The sequence below is a fragment of the Engystomops pustulosus genome, chromosome 2 (assembly GCF_040894005.1).
Source record: "Engystomops pustulosus chromosome 2, aEngPut4.maternal, whole genome shotgun sequence".
Classification (NCBI taxonomy): domain Eukaryota; kingdom Metazoa; phylum Chordata; class Amphibia; order Anura; family Leptodactylidae; genus Engystomops; species Engystomops pustulosus.
The window spans coordinates 7852040-7873870 of record NC_092412.1 but is presented as its reverse complement, the minus strand read 5'-3'; the positions used below and the strand labels follow the sequence as shown (position 1 = coordinate 7873870).

Below are 21831 nucleotides of genomic sequence, written 5' to 3'. Positions count from 1 at the left end.
CTGGCAGGCTATACACTACAGGGGGCTGGCTGGCTATACACTACAGGGGGCTGGCAGGCTATAGACTACAGGAGGCTGGCAGGCTATACACTACCGGGGGCCGGCAGGCTATAGACTACAGGAGGCTGGCAGGCTATACACTGCAGGGGGCCGGCCGCTATACACTACAGGGGGCTGGCAGGCTATGTACTACAGGGGGCATGCAGGCTATACACTACAGGGGGCTGGCTGGCTGGCTATACACTACAGGGGGCTGACAGGCTATACACTACAGGGGGCTGGCAGGCTATAGACTACAGGAGGCTGGCAGGCTATACACTGCAGGGGGCTGGCAGGCTATACACTGCAGGGGGCTGGCAGGCTATACACTGCAGGGGGCTGGCAGGCTATACACTGCAGGGGGCTGGCTGGCTATACACTACAGGGGGTTGGAAGGCTACACACTACAGGAGGCTGGCAGGCTATACACTGCAGGGGGCTGGCAGGCTATACACTACAGGGGGCTGGCAGGCTATACACTACAGGGGGCTGGCAGGCTATAAACTGGGGGCGCTGTGACCAATGTATTTCCCACCCTCGGCTTAAACTCGATACGTTTTCCCAGTTTTTGGTGGTAAAATTAGGTACCTCGGCGTCTACTTCAGAACATGGAGATACATGGTGATGGTTGAAAGAGCTTTGCAGACAACTAAGTCCCTTCCTCCCTACATTTACTGTATGTATACATATTTCCACATAAAAAAATCATTGACCCGCCTCCTCTATAATTATATACTATTACCATCTCCATATTTCCCTAGGCCCCAAGTAACAGTAGTTTTGTGACCACCGTGGCCATTTGGTGGCCTCTAGGGGCATAGGAGGGAAATTGGTCACCCTTTATGTAAACTTAAGCTACAATATTAAAATTTACGTGGACCCTTACCTTCCACCGACTCCGACGCTGGATTTTCTAGTATCAGCTTTGTTTGACCATCAGATGTTTCCTGCAAATATTCAACATAAAGCACAAAAACAGAAAGAGAATCTTAGATTATCTTCTATTCAGGGTAAGATGAGTGTCCTACGGAGAACCCTCATCCATCAGAGAGCGACGTGACCTTACTGAGAAAACCACCTAACATATTAGCCCAGAATTAATCTGTATATTCTGGAAGAGGCTGCACTGGAGATGTCGAAAGATCATGTCCACAGAGAAAAGAACATCATTATATTACTTTTATTATACCTCAGCAGCTGCTCATTGGTATTTTGCTGTTATTTACTCTACATGATCCAACCTGAATAGTAACTGTCACGTTGACTGCCAAATAGGTTAAATGCCATCCTCAATGAAACCAGAATCTGTGGGTGGCCATGACCCACCACAGCGACCAACATCATCATCACACATCAGCACACATTCATTACATCAATCTATTGAGAATTGACACTAATTTCAGTTCCATCTACCTGAAGATCCACCACGATGATGTGCTCTGGTTCCTCTTTAATATCCCGGGAATCTCCAGGACTGGGACATCTCTCTGGTTCCTGTGTAATATCTCGGGAATCTCCAGGACTGGGACATCTCTCTGGTTCCTCTTTAATATCTCGGGAATCTTCAGGACTGGGACATCTCTCTGGTTCCTGTGTAATATCTCGGGAATCTTCAGGACTGGGACATCTCTCTGGTTCCTGTGTAATATCTCGGGAATCTCCAGGACTGGGACATCTCCCTGGTTCCTGTGTAATATCCCGGGAATCTCCAGGACTGGGACATCTCTCTGGTGGATTTCTCTGACTGGATCCATCTATAGGAAATATACACAGTGACTGATACATTGTCTATATGTGATGATGAGATGATGGAGGAGGTGACCTCACACCTGCTCTGTCCTCTATAATCAGGAAGGTCTCCTCTTACCTGGTGATGTGAGGGGCTGGTGGTCCTCCATCATGATGTCCTTGTACTGGTCCTTGTGTCCTTCTATATACTCCCACTCCTCCATGGAGAAATAGACAGTGACGTCCTGACACCTTATAGGAACCTGACACCCACAATGACACAGTCATCACCCAGACCCCTCCCTTGTGTTATTGTACAATGTCCCAGCATTCCCGGCAGCGCTCACCTCTCCGCTCAGCAGCTCAGTGATCCTGGAGGTAAGTTCTAGGATCTTCTGCTCATGTATCAGTGAATGAGGTGGAGGCTCGGTGATGGGGCTCTGGGTCCATCCTCCTGACACACGGGGGGTCACACACTCACCAGACGACTTCTTCACTACTGTGTAATCCTGTGTATGGGGAGACACTGATCACTACATAGATCCTAAGAATCCTTCACCTCTCCAGTCATTTCCCGCTGTTATTCCTAGAGATAAGAGCCGTGTCCTGGGAGACTCTCACCTCTCCGGTTATTAAGGAGATCATCTCCAGGGTGAGCTCCAGGATCATGGCCGCCATCTGCTCTCTGTCCTTCTCCCGGATCCCTGGTGGATCATTGATGGAAAGGTTCATCTTTAGGAGAAACCTCTGGGAGTCCTGTATCTATGGAACCTGTGGGGGACGAAAAAATTTTCTACATAAACTATATGTTCAGGTGAAATGGGAATGATGGCTCGTAGCATACAATGGAGGGGTTGTCACTGTAAAGTAGAGGGTGAGTTATGATCCTGGACTGTGCAACTCTTCACCATTAAATAACACATAGTGGATACTTTGCACATTAGTGACTAACCACTGCCAGGTGATGATACGTCAGATATTACATCATTGAACCAGAAAGTGGAGACAATACTAGAAGCAGGGATGGGCCTGCAGAGTAACCTTTGTAGACAGAAGGAGTAGACAGTGAAAGTTTCATGCATTTAGAGAATGTGATACTTCTGCCTGAAGAGATGGGTTTTTAGGGCACTTTTGAAGCTTTGGAGGTTGGGTATTATACTAATAGTCTGGGGTGGGACATTCTAGAAAATTGGTGGAGCTCGAAAGAAGTCCTGAAAACGTGAGTGGGAGGTTTGAATTATAAGAGAAAATAATATTAGAGTGTGAGCAGATGGAAGAGCACGGGTTGGGCGATAAAATGAAACAAGGGAGGTGCAGCATTGTGCAGAGCTTTGATGATAAGGAAGATTACTTTAAACTGTATTCCGAAGGAGACGAGCAACCAGTCCAGCGACTGACACAGACTGGAGGCACCCGTGTAGCATCTGGACTGAAAGACAAGTCTGGCTGCTGGATTAAGAATAGATTGTAGAGAAGAGGGTGGAAGACCAATTAGTAGGGATATGAAGCAATCAAGATTCTCTCAGTTGGTCACAGACTATGGGGCACATTTACTTACCCGGTCCAGTTGCGATCCAGCGGCGGGTTCTCCGGCGCTGATTCGGGTTCTGCCGGGATTCACTAAGGTCCGTGCGCCGATGTTCACCATGTTTCGCTGCTGCGCCGAGGTCCGCCGAAGTTCACCTGCTTTTTTCTGGTGTATGTGAGTGCTTGATCTTGCGACACAAATGGCTTTTTAAATTCCGCGGCTTTTCCGAATCCTTCGGGTTGTCCGGATGCCACGCCCCCCGATTTCTGTTGCGCAAATGTCGGCGCGATTGCGCCAAAAATCAATCGCGTGCGCCACAATCCCGTGAAATACAGCGAAAAGAGGAAATATTCGGGAAAAACCCGACGGATTCGCGGCTGAGGACCCTTAGTAAATGTGCCCCTATGTCTCACAGACACCTTGTGTCTGAAATTCGTAGAGGCACAAACATCCCCTGGCCATCTCCTGTCTGCTCAGGTTCCTCTCCTGGTCATCTACTGTCTGCTCAGGTTCCTCTCCTGGTCATCTACTGTCTGCTCAGGTTCCTCTCCCGGTCATCTCCTGTCTGCTCAGGTTCCTCTCCCGCTCATCTCCTGTCTGCTCAGGTTCCTCTCCTGGTCATCTCCTGTCTGCTCAGGTTCCTCTCCCGATCATCTCCTGTCTGCTCAGGTTCCTCTCCCGCTTATCTCCTGTCTGCTCAGGTTCCTCTCCCGGTCATCTCCTGTCTGCTCAGGTTCCTCTCTCGGTCATCTCCATGTCTGCCCAGGTTCCTCTCCCGATCATCTCCTGTCTGCTCAGGTTCCTCTCCCGGTCATCTCCTGTCTGCTCAGGTTCCTCTCCTGTCTGCTCAGGTTCCTCTCCCGGTCATCTCCTGTCTGCTCAGGTTCCTCTCCCGGTCATCTCCTGTCTGCTCAGGTTCCTCTCCTGGTCATCTCCTGTCTGCTCAGGTTCCTCTCCCGATCATCTCCTGTCTGCTCAGGTTCCTCTCCCGGTCATCTCCTGTCAGCTCAGGTTCCTCTCCTGTCTGCTCAGGTTCCTGTCCTGTCTGCTCAGGTTCCTCTCCCGGTCATCTCCTGTCTGCTCAGGTTCCTCTCCTGGTCATCTCCTGTCTGCTCAGGTTCCTCTCCTGGTCATCTCCTGTCTGCTCAGGTTCCTCTCCCGGTCAGCTCCTGTCTGCTCAGGTTCCTCTCCAGGACATCTCCTGTCTGCTCAGGTTCCTCTCCTGGTCATCTCCTGTCTGCTCAGGTTCCTCTCCCAGTCATCTCCTGTCTGCTCAGGTTCCTCTCCTGTCTGCTCAGGTTCCTCTCCCGGTCATCTCCTGTCTGCTCAGGTTCCTCTCCCAGTCATCTCCTGTCTGCTCAGGTTCCTCTCCAGGTCATCTCCTGTCAGCTCAGGTTCCTCTCCTGTCTGCTCAGGTTCCTCTCCTGTCTGCTCAGGTTCCTCTCCTGTCTGCTCAGATTTTTCTCCTGTCTGCTCAGGTTCCTCTCTGAGTCATCTCCTGTCTGCTCAGGTTCCTCCCCTGGTCATCTCCTGTCTGCTCAGGTTCCTCTCCCGATCATCTCCTGTCTGCTCAGGTTCCTCTCCTGGTCATCTCCTGTCTGCTCAGGTTCCTCTCCCGCTCATCTACTGTCTGCTCAGGTTCCTCTCCTGGTCATCTCCTGTCTGATCAGGTTCCTCTCCCGCTCATCTCCTGTCTGCTTAGGTTCCTCTCCCGCTCAACTCCTGTCTGCTCAGGTTCATCCTCTGGTCATCTCCTGTCTGCTCAGGTTCCTCTCCTGGTCATCTCCTGTCTGCTAAGGTTCCTCTCCCGGTCATCTCCTGTCTGCTCTGGTTCCTCTCCCGGTCATCTCCTGTCTGCTCAGGTTCCTCTCCCGGTCATCTCCTGTCTGCTCAGGTTCCTCTCCCGGTCATCTCCTGTCTGCTCAGGTTCCTCTCCTGGTCATCTCCTGTCTGCTCAGGTTCCTCTCCTGGTCATCTCCTGTCTGCTCAGGTTCCTTTCCCGGTCATCTCCTGTCTGCTCAGGTTCCTCTCCCGGTCATCTCCTGTCTGCTCAGGTTCCTCTCCCGGTCATCTCCTGTCTGCTCAGGTTCCTCTCCTGGTCATCTCCTGTCTGCTCAGGTTCCTCTCCCAGTCATCTCCTGTCTGCTCAGGTTCCTCTCCCGGTCATCTCCTGTCTGCTCAGGTTCCTCTCCCGTTCTTCTCCTGTCTGCTCAGGTTTCTCTCCTTGTTATCTCCTGTCTGCTCAGGCTCCTCTCCTGTTCCTATCATGTCTGCTCAGGTTCCTCTCCTGTCTGCTCAGGTTCCTCTCCTGTCTGCTCAGGTTCCTCTCCTGTCTGCTCAGGTTCCTCTCCCGGTCATCTCCTGTCTGCTCAGGTTTCTCTCCTGGTCATCTCCTGTCTGCTCAGGTTCCTTTCCCAGTCATCTCCTGTCTCCTCAGGTTCCTCTCCCGGTCATCTCCTGTCTGCTCAGGTTCTTCTCCTGGTCATCTCCTGTCTGCTCAGGTTCCTCTCCCGCTCATCTCTTGTCTGCTTAGGTTAATCACCTGGTCAACTCCTGTCTGCTCAGGTTCCTCTCCCTGTCATCTCCTGTCTGCTCAGGTTCCTCTCCTGGTCATCTCCTGTCTGCTCAGGTTCCTCTCCTGTCTGCTCAGGTTCCTCTCCCGGTCATCTCCTGTCTGCTCAGGTTCCTCTCCCGGTCATCTCCTGTCTGCTCAGGTTTCTCTCCAGGTCATCTGCTGTCTGTTCAGGTTCCTCTCCAGGTCATCTCCTGTCTGCTCAGGTTCCTCTCCTGGTCATCTCCTGTCTGCTCAGGTTCCTCTCCTGTCTGCTCAGGTTCCTCTCCTGTCTGCTCAGGTTCCACTCCTGTCTGCTCAGGTTCCTCTCCTGGTCATCTCCTGTCTGCTCAGGTTCCTCCCCTGGTCTTCTCCTATCTGCTCAGGTTCCTCTCCCCGTCATCTCCTGTCTGCTCAGGTTCCTCTCCCGGTCATCTCCTGTCTGCTCAGGTTCTTCTCCTGGTCATCTCCTGTCTGCTCAGGTTCCTCTCCCGCTCATCTCCTGTCTGCTCAGGTTCCTTTCCTGGTCATCTACTGTCTGCTCAGGTTCCTCTCCCACTCATCTCCTGTCTGCTTAGGTTAATCACCTGGTCATCTCCTGTCTGCTCAGGTTCATCACCTGGTCATCTCCTGTCTGCTCAGGTTCCTTTCCCGGTCATCTCCTGTCTGCTCAGGTTCCTCTCCTGGTCATCTCCTGTCTGCTCAGGTTCCTCTTCCGCTCATCTCCTGTCTGCTCAGGTTCCTCTCCGGCTCATCTCCTGTCTGCTTAGGTTAATCACCTGGTCATCTCCTGTCTGCTCAGGTTCTTCTCCTGGTCATCTCCTGTCTGCTCAGGTACCTCTCCCGGTCATCTCCTGTCTGCTCAGGTTCCTCTCCCGGTCATCTCCAGTCTGCTCAGGTTCCTCACCCGGTCATCTCCTGTCTGCTCAGTTTCCTTTCCCGGTCATCTCCTGTCTGCTCAGGTTCCTCTCCCGGTCATCTCCTGTCTGCTCAGGTTCCTCTCCCGCTCATTTCCTGTCAGCTCAGGTTCCTCTCCCGGTCATCTCCTGTCTGCTCAGGTTCCTCTCCCGGTCATCTCCTGTCTGCTCAGGTTCCTCTACTGTCTGCTCAGGTTCCTCTCCCGGTCATCTCCTGTCTGCTCAGGTTCCTCTCCTGGTCATCTCCTGTCTGCTCAGGTTCCTCTCCCGGTCATCTCCTGTCTGCTCAGGTTCCTCTCCCGGTCATCTCCTGTCTGCTCAGGTTCCTCTCCTGGTCATCTCCTGTCTGCTCAGGTTCCTCTCCCGATCATCTCCTGTCTGCTCAGGTTCCTCTCCCGGTCATCTCCTGTCAGCTCAGGTTCCTCTCCTGTCTGCTCAGGTTCCTGTCCTGTCTGCTCAGGTTGCTCTCCCGGTCATCTCCTGTCTGCTCAGGTTCCTCTCCTGGTCATCTCCTGTCTGCTCAGGTTCCTCTCCTGGTCATCTCCTGTCTGCTCAGGTTCCTCTCCCGGTCAGCTCCTGTCTGCTCAGGTTCCTCTCCAGGACATCTCCTGTCTGCTCAGGTTCCTCTGCTGGTCATCTCCTGTCTGCTCAGGTTCCTCTCCCAGTCATCTCCTGTCTGCTAAGGTTCCTCTCCTGTCTGCTCAGGTTCCTCTCCCGGTCATCTCCTGTCTGCTCAGGTTCCTCTCCCAGTCATCTCCTGTCTGCTCAGGTTCCTCTCCAGGTCATCTCCTGTCAGCTCAGGTTCCTCTCCTGTCTGCTCAGGTTCCTCTCCTGTCTGCTCAGGTTCCTCTCCTGGTCATCTCCTGTCTGCTCAGGTTCCTCTCCAGGTCATCTCCTGTCAGCTCAGGTTCCTCTCCTGTCTGCTCAGGTTCCTCTCCCGGTCATCTCCTGTCTGCTCAGGTTCCTCTCCTGGTCATCTCCTGTCTGCTCAGGTTCCTCTCCCGGTCATCTCCTGTCTGCTCAGGTTCCTCTCCCGGTCATCTCCTGTCTGCTCAGGTTCCTCTCCTGGTCATCTCCTGTCTGCTCAGGTTCCTCTCCCGATCATCTCCTGTCTGCTCAGGTTCCTCTCCCGGTCATCTCCTGTCAGCTCAGGTTCCTCTCCTGTCTGCTCAGGTTTCTGTCCTGTCTGCTCAGGTTGCTCTCCCGGTCATCTCCTGTCTGCTCAGGTTCCTCTCCTGGTCATCTCCTGTCTGCTCAGGTTCCTCTCCTGGTCATCTCCTGTCTGCTCAGGTTCCTCTCCCGGTCAGCTCCTGTCTGCTCAGGTTCCTCTCCAGGACATCTCCTGTCTGCTCAGGTTCCTCTGCTGGTCATCTCCTGTCTGCTCAGGTTCCTCTCCCAGTCATCTCCTGTCTGCTCAGGTTCCTCTCCTGTCTGCTCAGGTTCCTCTCCCGGTCATCTCCTGTCTGCTCAGGTTCCTCTCCCAGTCATCTCCTGTCTGCTCAGGTTCCTCTCCAGGTCATCTCCTGTCAGCTCAGGTTCCTCTCCTGTCTGCTCAGGTTCCTCTCCTGTCTGCTCAGGTTCCTCTCCTGTCTGCTCAGGTTCCTCTCCTGTCTGCCCAGATTTTTCTCCTGTCTGCTCAGGTTCCTCTCTGAGTCATCTCCTGTCTGCTCAGGTTCCTCCCCTGGTCATCTCCTGTCTGCTCAGGTTCCTCTCCCGATCATCTCCTGTCTGCTCAGGTTCCTCTCCTGGTCATCTCCTGTCTGCTCAGGTTCCTCTCCCGCTCATCTACTGTCTGCTCAGGTTCCTCTCCTGGTCATCTCCTGTCTGATCAGGTTCCTCTCCCGCTCATCTCCTGTCTGCTTAGGTTCCTCTCCCGCTCAACTCCTGTCTGCTCAGGTTCATCCTCTGGTCATCTCCTGTCTGCTCAGGTTCCTCTCCTGGTCATCTCCTGTCTGCTAAGGTTCCTCTCCCGGTCATCTCCTGTCTGCTCTGGTTCCTCTCCCGGTCATCTCCTGTCTGCTCAGGTTCCTCTCCCGGTCATCTCCTGTCTGCTCAGGTTCCTCTCCCGGTCATCTCCTGTCTGCTCAGGTTCCTCTCCTGGTCATCTCCTGTCTGCTCAGGTTCCTCTCCTGGTCATCTCCTGTCTGCTCAGGTTCCTTTCCCGGTCATCTCCTGTCTGCTCAGGTTCCTCTCCCGGTCATCTCCTATCTGCTCAGGTTCCTCTCCCGGTCATCTCCTGTCTGCTCAGGTTCCTCTCCCGGTCATCTCCTGTCTGCTCAGGTTCCTCTCCTGGTCATCTCCTGTCTGCTCAGGTTCCTCTCCCAGTCATCTCCTGTCTGCTCAGGTTCCTCTCCCGGTCATCTCCTGTCTGCTCAGGTTCCTCTCCCGTTCTTCTCCTGTCTGCTGAGGTTTCTCTCCTTGTTATCTCCTGTCTGCTCAGGCTCCTCTCCTGTTCCTATCATGTCTGCTCAGGTTCCTCTCCTGTCTGCTCAGGTTCCTCTCCTGTCTGCTCAGGTTCCTCTCCTGTCTGCTCAGGTTCCTCTCCTGTCTGCTCAGGTTCCTCTCCCGGTCATCTCCATGTCTGCTCAGGTTCCTCTCCCGGTCATCTCCTGTCTGCTCAGGTTTCTCTCCAGGTCATCTCCTGTCTGTTTAGGTTCCTTTCCCAGTCATCCCCTGTCTGCTCAGGTTCCTTTTCCAGTCATCTCCTGTCTGCTCAGGTTCCTCTCCCGGTCATCTCCTGTCTGCTCAGGTTCTTCTCCTGGTCATCTCCTGTCTGCTCAGGTTCCTCTCCTGCTCATCTTTTGTCTGCTTAGGTTAATCACCTGGTCATCTCCTGTCTGCTCAGGTTCCTCTCCCAGTCATCTCCTGTCTGCTCAGGTTCCTCTCCTGGTCATCTCCTGTCTGCTCAGGTTTCTCTCCTGGTCATCTCCTGTCTGCTCAGGTTCCTTTCCCAGTCATCTCCTGTCTCCTCAGGTTCCTCTCCCGGTCATCTCCTGTCTGCTCAGGTTCTTCTCCTGGTCATCTCCTGTCTGCTCAGGTTCCTCTCCCGCTCATCTCTTGTCTGCTTAGGTTAATCACCTGGTCAACTCCTGTCTGCTCAGGTTCCTCTCCCTGTCATCTCCTGTCTGCTCAGGTTCCTCTCCTGGTCATCTCCTGTCTGCTCAGGTTCCTCTCCTGTCTGCTCAGGTTCCTCTCCCGGTCATCTCCTGTCTGCTCAGGTTCCTCTCCCGGTCATCTCCTGTCTGCTCAGGTTTCTCTCCAGGTCATCTGCTGTCTGTTCAGGTTCCTCTCCAGGTCATCTCCTGTCTGCTCAGGTTCCTCTCCTGGTCATCTCCTGTCTGCTCAGGTTCCTCTCCTGTCTGCTCAGGTTCCTCTCCTGTCTGCTCAGGTTCCACTCCTGTCTGCTCAGGTTCCTCTCCTGGTCATCTCCTGTCTGCTCAGGTTCCTCCCCTGGTCTTCTCCTATCTGCTCAGGTTCCTCTCCCCGTCATCTCCTGTCCGCTCAGGTTCCTCTCCCGGTCATCTCCTGTCTGCTCAGGTTCTTCTCCTGGTCATCTCCTGTCTGCTCAGGTTCCTCTCCCGCTCATCTCCTGTCTGCTCAGGTTCCTTTCCTGGTCATCTCCTGTCTGCTCAGGTTCCTCTCCCACTCATCTCCTGTCTGCTTAGGTTAATCACCTGGTAATCTCCTGTCTGCTCAGGTTCATCACCTGGTCATCTCCTGTCTGCTCAGGTTCCTTTCCCGGTCATCTCCTGTCTGCTCAGGTTCCTCTCCTGGTCATCTCCTGTCTGCTCAGGTTCCTCTCCCGCTCATCTCCTGTCTGCTCAGGTTCCTCTCCGGCTCATCTCCTGTCTGCTTAGGTTAATCACCTGGTCATCTCCTGTCTGCTCAGGTTCTTCTCCTGGTCATCTCCTGTCTGCTCAGGTACCTCTCCCGGTCATCTCCTGTCTGCTCAGGTTCCTCACCCGGTCATCTCCTGTCTGCTCAGTTTCCTTTCCCGGTCATCTCCTGTCTGCTCAGGTTCCTCTCCCGGTCATCTCCTGTCTGCTCAGGTTCCTCTCCCGCTCATTTCCTGTCAGCTCAGGTTCCTCTCCCGGTCATCTCCTGTCTGCTCAGGTTCCTCTCCCGGTCATCTCCTGTCTGCTCAGGTTCCTCTACTGTCTGCTCAGGTTCCTCTCCCGGTCATCTCCTGTCTGCTTAGGTTAATCACCTGGTCATCTCCTGTCTGCTCAGGTTCTTCTCCTGGTCATCTCCTGTCTGCTCAGGTACCTCTCCCGGTCATCTCCTGTCTGCTCAGGTTCCTCTCCCGGTCATCTCCAGTCTGCTCAGGTTCCTCACCCGGTCATCTCCTGTCTGCTCAGTTTCCTTTCCCGGTCATCTCCTGTCTGCTCAGGTTCCTCTCCCGGTCATCTCCTGTCTGCTCAGGTTCATCCTCTGGTCATCTCCTGTCTGCTCAGGTTCCTCTCCTGGTCATCTCCTGTCTGCTAAGGTTCCTCTCCCGGTCATCTCCTGTCTGCTCTGGTTCCTCTCCCGGTCATCTCCTGTCTGCTCAGGTTCCTCTCCCGGTCATCTCCTGTCTGCTCAGGTTCCTCTCCCGGTCATCTCCTGTCTGCTCAGGTTCCTCTCCTGGTCATCTCCTGTCTGCTCAGGTTCCTCTCCTGGTCATCTCCTGTCTGCTCAGGTTCCTTTCCCGGTCATCTCCTGTCTGCTCAGGTTCCTCTCCCGGTCATCTCCTATCTGCTCAGGTTCCTTTCCCGGTCATCTCCTGTCTGCTCAGGTTCCTCTCCCGGTCATCTCCTGTCTGCTCAGGTTCCTCTCCTGGTCATCTCCTGTCTGCTCAGGTTCCTCTCCCAGTCATCTCCTGTCTGCTCAGGTTCCTCTCCCGGTCATCTCCTGTCTGCTCAGGTTCCTCTCCCGTTCTTCTCCTGTCTGCTGAGGTTTCTCTCCTTGTTATCTCCTGTCTGCTCAGGCTCCTCTCCTGTTCCTATCATGTCTGCTCAGGTTCCTCTCCTGTCTGCTCAGGTTCCTCTCCTGTCTGCTCAGGTTCCTCTCCTGTCTGCTCAGGTTCCTCTCCTGTCTGCTCAGGTTCCTCTCCCGGTCATCTCCATGTCTGCTCAGGTTCCTCTCCCGGTCATCTCCTGTCTGCTCAGGTTTCTCTCCAGGTCATCTCCTGTCTGTTTAGGTTCCTTTCCCAGTCATCCCCTGTCTGCTCAGGTTCCTTTCCCAGTCATCTCCTGTCTGCTCAGGTTCCTCTCCCGGTCATCTCCTGTCTGCTCAGGTTCTTCTCCTGGTCATCTCCTGTCTGCTCAGGTTCCTCTCCTGCTCATCTTTTGTCTGCTTAGGTTAATCACCTGGTCATCTCCTGTCTGCTCAGGTTCCTCTCCCAGTCATCTCCTGTCTGCTCAGGTTCCTCTCCTGGTCATCTCCTGTCTGCTCAGGTTTCTCTCCTGGTCATCTCCTGTCTGCTCAGGTTCCTTTCCCAGTCAACTCCTGTCTCCTCAGGTTCCTCTCCCGGTCATCTCCTGTCTGCTCAGGTTCTTCTCCTGGTCATCTCCTGTCTGCTCAGGTTCCTCTCCCGCTCATCTCTTGTCTGCTTAGGTTAATCACCTGGTCAACTCCTGTCTGCTCAGGTTCCTCTCCCTGTCATCTCCTGTCTGCTCAGGTTCCTCTCCTGGTCATCTCCTGTCTGCTCAGGTTCCTCTCCTGTCTGCTCAGGTTCCTCTCCCGGTCATCTCCTGTCTGCTCAGGTTCCTCTCCCGGTCATCTCCTGTCTGCTCAGGTTTCTCTCCAGGTCATCTGCTGTCTGTTCAGGTTCCTCTCCAGGTCATCTCCTGTCTGCTCAGGTTCCTCTCCTGGTCATCTCCTGTCTGCTCAGGTTCCTCTCCTGTCTGCTCAGGTTCCTCTCCTGTCTGCTCAGGTTCCACTCCTGTCTGCTCAGGTTCCTCTCCTGGTCATCTCCTGTCTGCTCAGGTTCCTCCCCTGGTCTTCTCCTATCTGCTCAGGTTCCTCTCCCCGTCATCTCCTGTCCGCTCAGGTTCCTCTCCCGGTCATCTCCTGTCTGCTCAGGTTCTTCTCCTGGTCATCTCCTGTCTGCTCAGGTTCCTCTCCCGCTCATCTCCTGTCTGCTCAGGTTCCTTTCCTGGTCATCTCCTGTCTGCTCAGGTTCCTCTCCCACTCATCTCCTGTCTGCTTAGGTTAATCACCTGGTAATCTCCTGTCTGCTCAGGTTCATCACCTGGTCATCTCCTGTCTGCTCAGGTTCCTTTCCCGGTCATCTCCTGTCTGCTCAGGTTCCTCTCCTGGTCATCTCCTGTCTGCTCAGGTTCCTCTCCCGCTCATCTCCTGTCTGCTCAGGTTCCTCTCCGGCTCATCTCCTGTCTGCTTAGGTTAATCACCTGGTCATCTCCTGTCTGCTCAGGTTCTTCTCCTGGTCATCTCCTGTCTGCTCAGGTACCTCTCCCGGTCATCTCCTGTCTGCTCAGGTTCCTCACCCGGTCATCTCCTGTCTGCTCAGGTTCCTCTCCTGGTCATCTCCTGTCTGCTCAGGTTCCTCTCCTGGTCATCTCCTGTCTGCTCAGGTTCCTTTCCCGGTCATCTCCTGTCTGCTCAGGTTCCTCTCCCGGTCATCTCCTATCTGCTCAGGTTCCTCTCCCGGTCATCTCCTGTCTGCTCAGGTTCCTCTCCCGGTCATCTCCTGTCTGCTCAGGTTCCTCTCCTGGTCATCTCCTGTCTGCTCAGGTTCCTCTCCCAGTCATCTCCTGTCTGCTCAGGTTCCTCTCCCGGTCATCTCCTGTCTGCTCAGGTTCCTCTCCCGTTCTTCTCCTGTCTGCTGAGGTTTCTCTCCTTGTTATCTCCTGTCTGCTCAGGCTCCTCTCCTGTTCCTATCATGTCTGCTCAGGTTCCTCTCCTGTCTGCTCAGGTTCCTCTCCTGTCTGCTCAGGTTCCTCTCCTGTCTGCTCAGGTTCCTCTCCTGTCTGCTCAGGTTCCTCTCCCGGTCATCTCCATGTCTGCTCAGGTTCCTCTCCCGGTCATCTCCTGTCTGCTCAGGTTTCTCTCCAGGTCATCTCCTGTCTGTTTAGGTTCCTTTCCCAGTCATCCCCTGTCTGCTCAGGTTCCTTTTCCAGTCATCTCCTGTCTGCTCAGGTTCCTCTCCCGGTCATCTCCTGTCTGCTCAGGTTCTTCTCCTGGTCATCTCCTGTCTGCTCAGGTTCCTCTCCTGCTCATCTTTTGTCTGCTTAGGTTAATCACCTGGTCATCTCCTGTCTGCTCAGGTTCCTCTCCCAGTCATCTCCTGTCTGCTCAGGTTCCTCTCCTGGTCATCTCCTGTCTGCTCAGGTTTCTCTCCTGGTCATCTCCTGTCTGCTCAGGTTCCTTTCCCAGTCATCTCCTGTCTCCTCAGGTTCCTCTCCCGGTCATCTCCTGTCTGCTCAGGTTCTTCTCCTGGTCATCTCCTGTCTGCTCAGGTTCCTCTCCCGCTCATCTCTTGTCTGCTTAGGTTAATCACCTGGTCAACTCCTGTCTGCTCAGGTTCCTCTCCCTGTCATCTCCTGTCTGCTCAGGTTCCTCTCCTGGTCATCTCCTGTCTGCTCAGGTTCCTCTCCTGTCTGCTCAGGTTCCTCTCCCGGTCATCTCCTGTCTGCTCAGGTTCCTCTCCCGGTCATCTCCTGTCTGCTCAGGTTTCTCTCCAGGTCATCTGCTGTCTGTTCAGGTTCCTCTCCAGGTCATCTCCTGTCTGCTCAGGTTCCTCTCCTGGTCATCTCCTGTCTGCTCAGGTTCCTCTCCTGTCTGCTCAGGTTCCTCTCCTGTCTGCTCAGGTTCCACTCCTGTCTGCTCAGGTTCCTCTCCTGGTCATCTCCTGTCTGCTCAGGTTCCTCCCCTGGTCTTCTCCTATCTGCTCAGGTTCCTCTCCCCGTCATCTCCTGTCCGCTCAGGTTCCTCTCCCGGTCATCTCCTGTCTGCTCAGGTTCTTCTCCTGGTCATCTCCTGTCTGCTCAGGTTCCTCTCCCGCTCATCTCCTGTCTGCTCAGGTTCCTTTCCTGGTCATCTCCTGTCTGCTCAGGTTCCTCTCCCACTCATCTCCTGTCTGCTTAGGTTAATCACCTGGTAATCTCCTGTCTGCTCAGGTTCATCACCTGGTCATCTCCTGTCTGCTCAGGTTCCTTTCCCGGTCATCTCCTGTCTGCTCAGGTTCCTCTCCTGGTCATCTCCTGTCTGCTCAGGTTCCTCTCCCGCTCATCTCCTGTCTGCTCAGGTTCCTCTCCGGCTCATCTCCTGTCTGCTTAGGTTAATCACCTGGTCATCTCCTGTCTGCTCAGGTTCTTCTCCTGGTCATCTCCTGTCTGCTCAGGTACCTCTCCCGGTCATCTCCTGTCTGCTCAGGTTCCTCACCCGGTCATCTCCTGTCTGCTCAGTTTCCTTTCCCGGTCATCTCCTGTCTGCTCAGGTTCCTCTCCCGGTCATCTCCTGTCTGCTCAGGTTCCTCTCCCGCTCATTTCCTGTCAGCTCAGGTTCCTCTCCCGGTCATCTCCTGTCTGCTCAGGTTCCTCTCCCGGTCATCTCCTGTCTGCTCAGGTTCCTCTACTGTCTGCTCAGGTTCCTCTCCCGGTCATCTCCTGTCTGCTTAGGTTAATCACCTGGTCATCTCCTGTCTGCTCAGGTTCTTCTCCTGGTCATCTCCTGTCTGCTCAGGTACCTCTCCCGGTCATCTCCTGTCTGCTCAGGTTCCTCTCCCGGTCATCTCCAGTCTGCTCAGGTTCCTCACCCGGTCATCTCCTGTCTGCTCAGTTTCCTTTCCCGGTCATCTCCTGTCTGCTCAGGTTCCTCTCCCGGTCATCTCCTGTCTGCTCAGGTTCATCCTCTGGTCATCTCCTGTCTGCTCAGGTTCCTCTCCTGGTCATCTCCTGTCTGCTAAGGTTCCTCTCCCGGTCATCTCCTGTCTGCTCTGGTTCCTCTCCCGGTCATCTCCTGTCTGCTCAGGTTCCTCTCCCGGTCATCTCCTGTCTGCTCAGGTTCCTCTCCCGGTCATCTCCTGTCTGCTCAGGTTCCTCTCCTGGTCATCTCCTGTCTGCTCAGGTTCCTCTCCTGGTCATCTCCTGTCTGCTCAGGTTCCTTTCCCGGTCATCTCCTGTCTGCTCAGGTTCCTCTCCCGGTCATCTCCTATCTGCTCAGGTTCCTTTCCCGGTCATCTCCTGTCTGCTCAGGTTCCTCTCCCGGTCATCTCCTGTCTGCTCAGGTTCCTCTCCTGGTCATCTCCTGTCTGCTCAGGTTCCTCTCCCAGTCATCTCCTGTCTGCTCAGGTTCCTCTCCCGGTCATCTCCTGTCTGCTCAGGTTCCTCTCCCGTTCTTCTCCTGTCTGCTGAGGTTTCTCTCCTTGTTATCTCCTGTCTGCTCAGGCTCCTCTCCTGTTCCTATCATGTCTGCTCAGGTTCCTCTCCTGTCTGCTCAGGTTCCTCTCCTGTCTGCTCAGGTTCCTCTCCTGTCTGCTCAGGTTCCTCTCCTGTCTGCTCAGGTTCCTCTCCCGGTCATCTCCATGTCTGCTCAGGTTCCTCTCCCGGTCATCTCCTGTCTGCTCAGGTTTCTCTCCAGGTCATCTCCTGTCTGTTTAGGTTCCTTTCCCAGTCATCCCCTGTCTGCTCAGGTTCCTTTCCCAGTCATCTCCTGTCTGCTCAGGTTCCTCTCCCGGTCATCTCCTGTCTGCTCAGGTTCTTCTCCTGGTCATCTCCTGTCTGCTCAGGTTCCTCTCCTGCTCATCTTTTGTCTGCTTAGGTTAATCACCTGGTCATCTCCTGTCTGCTCAGGTTCCTCTCCCAGTCATCTCCTGTCTGCTCAGGTTCCTCTCCTGGTCATCTCCTGTCTGCTCAGGTTTCTCTCCTGGTCATCTCCTGTCTGCTCAGGTTCCTTTCCCAGTCAACTCCTGTCTCCTCAGGTTCCTCTCCCGGTCATCTCCTGTCTGCTCAGGTTCTTCTCCTGGTCATCTCCTGTCTGCTCAGGTTCCTCTCCCGCTCATCTCTTGTCTGCTTAGGTTAATCACCTGGTCAACTCCTGTCTGCTCAGGTTCCTCTCCCTGTCATCTCCTGTCTGCTCAGGTTCCTCTCCTGGTCATCTCCTGTCTGCTCAGGTTCCTCTCCTGTCTGCTCAGGTTCCTCTCCCGGTCATCTCCTGTCTGCTCAGGTTCCTCTCCCGGTCATCTCCTGTCTGCTCAGGTTTCTCTCCAGGTCATCTGCTGTCTGTTCAGGTTCCTCTCCAGGTCATCTCCTGTCTGCTCAGGTTCCTCTCCTGGTCATCTCCTGTCTGCTCAGGTTCCTCTCCTGTCTGCTCAGGTTCCTCTCCTGTCTGCTCAGGTTCCACTCCTGTCTGCTCAGGTTCCTCTCCTGGTCATCTCCTGTCTGCTCAGGTTCCTCCCCTGGTCTTCTCCTATCTGCTCAGGTTCCTCTCCCCGTCATCTCCTGTCCGCTCAGGTTCCTCTCCCGGTCATCTCCTGTCTGCTCAGGTTCTTCTCCTGGTCATCTCCTGTCTGCTCAGGTTCCTCTCCCGCTCATCTCCTGTCTGCTCAGGTTCCTTTCCTGGTCATCTCCTGTCTGCTCAGGTTCCTCTCCCACTCATCTCCTGTCTGCTTAGGTTAATCACCTGGTAATCTCCTGTCTGCTCAGGTTCATCACCTGGTCATCTCCTGTCTGCTCAGGTTCCTTTCCCGGTCATCTCCTGTCTGCTCAGGTTCCTCTCCTGGTCATCTCCTGTCTGCTCAGGTTCCTCTCCCGCTCATCTCCTGTCTGCTCAGGTTCCTCTCCGGCTCATCTCCTGTCTGCTTAGGTTAATCACCTGGTCATCTCCTGTCTGCTCAGGTTCTTCTCCTGGTCATCTCCTGTCTGCTCAGGTACCTCTCCCGGTCATCTCCTGTCTGCTCAGGTTCCTCACCCGGTCATCTCCTGTCTGCTCAGTTTCCTTTCCCGGTCATCTCCTGTCTGCTCAGGTTCCTCTCCCGGTCATCTCCTGTCTGCTCAGGTTCCTCTCCCGCTCATTTCCTGTCAGCTCAGGTTCCTCTCCCGGTCATCTCCTGTCTGCTCAGGTTCCTCTCCCGGTCATCTCCTGTCTGCTCAGGTTCCTCTACTGTCTGCTCAGGTTCCTCTCCCGGTCATCTCCTGTCTGCTTAGGTTAATCACCTGGTCATCTCCTGTCTGCTCAGGTTCTTCTCCTGGTCATCTCCTGTCTGCTCAGGTACCTCTCCCGGTCATCTCCTGTCTGCTCAGGTTCCTCTCCCGGTCATCTCCAGTCTGCTCAGGTTCCTCACCCGGTCATCTCCTGTCTGCTCAGTTTCCTTTCCCGGTCATCTCCTGTCTGCTCAGGTTCCTCTCCCGGTCATCTCCTGTCTGCTCAGGTTACTCTCCCGCTCATTTCCTGTCAGCTCAGGTTCCTCTCCCGGTCATCTCCTGTCTGCTCAGGTTCCTCTCCCGGTCATCTCCTGTCTGCTCAGGTTCCTCTACTGTCTGCTCAGGTTCCTCTCCCGGTCATCTCCTGTCTGCTCAGGTTCCTCTCCTGGTCATCTCCTGTCTGCTCAGGTTCCTCTCCCGGTCATCTCCTGTCGGCTCAGGTTCCTCTCCCTGTCATCTCCTGTCTGCTCAGGTTCCTCTCCCGGTCATCTCCTGTCTGCTCAGGTTCCTCTCCCAGTCATCTCCTGTCTGCTCAGGTTCCTCTCCTGGTCATCTCCTGTCTGCTCAGGTTCCTCTCCCGGTCATCTCCTGTCTGCTCAGGTTCCTCTCCCGATCATCTCCTGTCTGCTCAGGTTCCTCTCCCGGTCATCTCCTGTCTGCTCAAGTTCCTGTCCCGATCATCTCCTGTCTGCTCAGGTTCCTCTCCCAGTCATCTCCTGTCTGCTCAGGCTCCTCTCCTGGTCATCTCCTGTCTGCTCAGGTTCCTCTCCTGTCTGCTCAGGTTCCTCTCCTGTATGCTCAGGTTCCTTTCCCAGTAATCTCCTGTCTGCTCAGGTTCCTCTCCCGGTCATCTCCTGTCTGCTCGGGTTCTTCTCCTGGTCATCACCTGTCTGCTCAGGTTCCTCTCCCGCTCATCTCCAGTCTGCTCAGGTTCCTCTCCCGGTCATCTCCTGTCTGCTCAGGTTCTTCTCCTGGTCATCTCCTGTCTGCTCAGGTTCATCACCTGGTCATCTCCTGTCTGCTCAGGTTCCTCTCCCGGTCATCTCCTGTCTGCTCAGGTTCCTCTACCAGTCATCTCCTGTCTGCTCAGGTTCCTCTTCCGGTCATCTCCTGTCTGCTCAGGTTCCTCTCCCGATCATCTCCTGTCTGCTCAGGTTCCTCTCCAGGTTATCTCCTGTCTGCTCAGGCTCCTCTCATGGTCATCTCCTGTCTGCTCAGGTTCCTCTCCTGTCTGCTCAGGTTCCTCTCCTGTCTGCTCAGGTTCCTCTCCCGGTCATCTCCATGTCTGCTCAGGTTCCTCTCCCGGTCATCTCCTGTCTGCTCAGGTTTCTCTCCAGGACATCTCCTGTCTGTTTAGGTTCCTTTCCCAGTCATCCCCTGTCTGCTCAGGTTCCTTTCCCAGTCATCTCCTGTCTGCTCAGGTTCTTCTCCTGGTCATGTCCTGTCTGCTCAGGTTCCTCTCCTGCTCAACTTTTGTCTGCTTAGGTTAATCACCTGGTCATCTCCTGTCTGCTCAGGTTCCTCTCCCAGTCATCTCCTGTCTGCTCAGGTTCCTCTCCTGGTCATCTCCTGTCTGCTCAGGTTCCTCTCCAGGTCATCTCCTGTCTGCTCAGGTTCCTTTCCTGGTCATCTCCTGTCTGCTCAGGTTCCTTTCCTGGTCATCTCCTTTCTGCTCAGGTTCCTCTCCTGGTCATCTCCTGTCTGCTCAGGTTCCTCTCCTGTCTGCTCAGGTTCCTCTCCTGTCTGCTCAGGTTCCTCTCCCGCTCATCTCCTGTCTGCTCAGGTCCCTCCCCTGGTCATCTCCTATCTGCTCAGGTTCCTCTCCCGGTCATCTCCTGTCTGCTCAGGTTCCTCTCCCGGTCATCTCCTGTCTGCTCAGGTTCTTCTCCTGCTCATCTCCTGTCTGCTCAGGTTCCTCTCCCGCTCATCTCCTGTCTGCTCAGGTTCCTCTCCTGGTCATCTCCTGTCTGCTCAGGTTCCTCTCCTGGTCATCTCCTGTCTGCTCAGGTTCCTCATCCGGTCATCTCCTGTCTGCTCAGGTTCCTCTCCCGCTCATCTCCTGTCTGCTTAGGTTAATCACCTGGTCATCTCCTGTCTGCTCAGGTTCATCACCTGGTCATCTCCTTTCTGCTCAGGTTCCTCTCCCGCTCATCTCCTGTCTGCTTAGGTTAATCACCTGGTCATCTCCTGTCTGCTCAGGTTCCTCATCCGGTCATCTCCTGTCTGCTCAGGTTCCTCTCCCGCTCATCTCCTGCCTGCTTAGGTTAGTCACCTGGTCATCTCCTGTCTGCTCAGGTTCATCACCTGGTCATCTCCTGTCTGCCCAGGTTCCTCTCCCGGTCATCTCCTGTCTGCTCAGTTTCCTCTCCCGGTCATCTCCTGTCTGCTCAGGTTCTTCTCCTGCTCATCTCCTTTCTGCTCAGGTTCCGCTCCCGCTCATCTCCTGTCTGCTCAGGTTCCTCTCCTGGTCATCTCCTGTCTGCTCAGGTTCATCACCTGGTCATCTCCTGTCTGCCCAGGTTCCTCTCCCGGTAATCTCCTGTCTGCTCAGTTTCCTCTCCCGGTCATCTCCTGTCTGCTCAGGTTCTTCTCCTGCTCATCTCCTGTCTGCTCAGGTTCCGCTCCCGCTCATCTCCTGTCTGCTCAGGTTCCTCTCCTGGTCATCTCCTGTCTGCTCAGGTTCCTCTCCTGGTTATCTCCTGTCTGCTCAGGTTCCTCATCCGGTCATCTCCTGTCTGCTCAGGTTCCTCTCCCGCTCATCTCCTGTCTGCTTAGGTTAATCACCTGGTCATCTCCTGTCTGCTCAGGTTCATCACCTGGTTATCTCCTGTCTGCTCAGGTTCCTCTCCCGGTCATCTCCTGTCTGCTCAGGTTCCTCTCCCGCTCATCTCCAGTCTGCTCAGGTTCCTCTCCCGCTCATCTCCTGTCTGCTCAGGTTCATCACCTGGTTATCTCCTGTCTGCTCAGGTTCCTTTCCTGGTCATCTCCTGTCTGCTCAGGTTCCTCTCCCACTCATCTCCTGTCTGCTTAGGTTAATCACCTGGTCATCTCCTGTCTGCTCAGGTTCATCACCTGGTCATCTCCTGTCTGCTCAGGTTCCTCTCCCGGTCATCTCCTGTCTGCTTAGGTTCCTCTCCCGGTCATCTCCTGTCTGCTCAGGTTCCTCTCCCGGTCATCTCCTGTCTGCTCAGTTTCCTTTCCCGGTCATCTCCTGTCTGCTCAGGTTCTTCTCCTGCTCATCTCCTGTCTGCTCAGGTTCCTCTCCCGCTCATCTCCTGTCTGCTCAGGTTCCTCTCCTGGTCATCTACTGTCTGCTCAGGTTCCTCTCCTCAATATCTCCTGTCTGCTCAGGTTCCTCATCCAGTCATCTCCTGTCTGCTCAGGTTCCTCTCCCGCTCATCTCCTGTCTGCTTAGGTTAATCACCTGGTCATCTCCTGTCTGCTCAGGTTCATCACCTGGTTATCTCCTGTCTGCTCAGGTTCCTCTCCCGGTCATCTCCTGTCTGCTCAGGTTCCTCTACCGCTCATCTCCAGTCTGCTCAGGTTCCTCTCCCGCTCATCTCCTGTCTGCTTAGGTTAATCACCTGGTCATCTCCTGTCTGCTCTTGTTCCTCTCCCGGTCAACTCCTGTCTGCTCAGGTTCCTCTCCCGCTCATCTCCTGTCTGCTCAGGTTCCTCTCCGGGTCAACTCCTGTCTGCTCAGGTTCCTCTCCCGGTCATCTCCTGTCTGCTCAGGTTCCTCTCCCGGTCATCTCCTGTCTGCTCAGGTTCCTCCCCTGGTCATCTCCTGTCTGCTCAGGTTCCTCTCCCGGTCATCTCCTGTCTGCTCAGGTTCCTCTCCCGGTCATCTCCTGTCTGCTCAGGTTCCTCTCCCGGTCATCTCCTATCTGCTCAGGTTCCTCCCCTGGTCATCTCCTATCTGCT

At 54.7% G+C, this 21831-nt stretch overlaps 2 protein-coding genes across 11 annotated transcripts in view; both read right to left on the bottom strand.

The window, feature by feature from the left end:
* LOC140119786 (uncharacterized) overlaps positions 1 to 21831 on the bottom strand; it is a 299698-nt gene that overhangs the window by 59757 nt on the left and 218110 nt on the right. The gene's annotated exons all lie outside the window — the stretch shown is intronic.
* Positions 1 to 21831, bottom strand: part of LOC140119826 (uncharacterized) — a 32048-nt gene that overhangs the window by 2441 nt on the left and 7776 nt on the right. The window contains exons 2-4 of the mRNA XM_072139235.1: positions 1907 to 2538; positions 1453 to 1793; positions 926 to 986 (exon numbers count right to left, since the gene is read on the bottom strand). Of these exons, the coding sequence (XP_071995336.1) occupies positions 926 to 986; positions 1453 to 1793; positions 1907 to 1991 (487 nt within the window). The 5' untranslated portion in view covers positions 1992 to 2538. The remainder of the gene's footprint in view (positions 1 to 925; positions 987 to 1452; positions 1794 to 1906; positions 2539 to 21831) is intronic.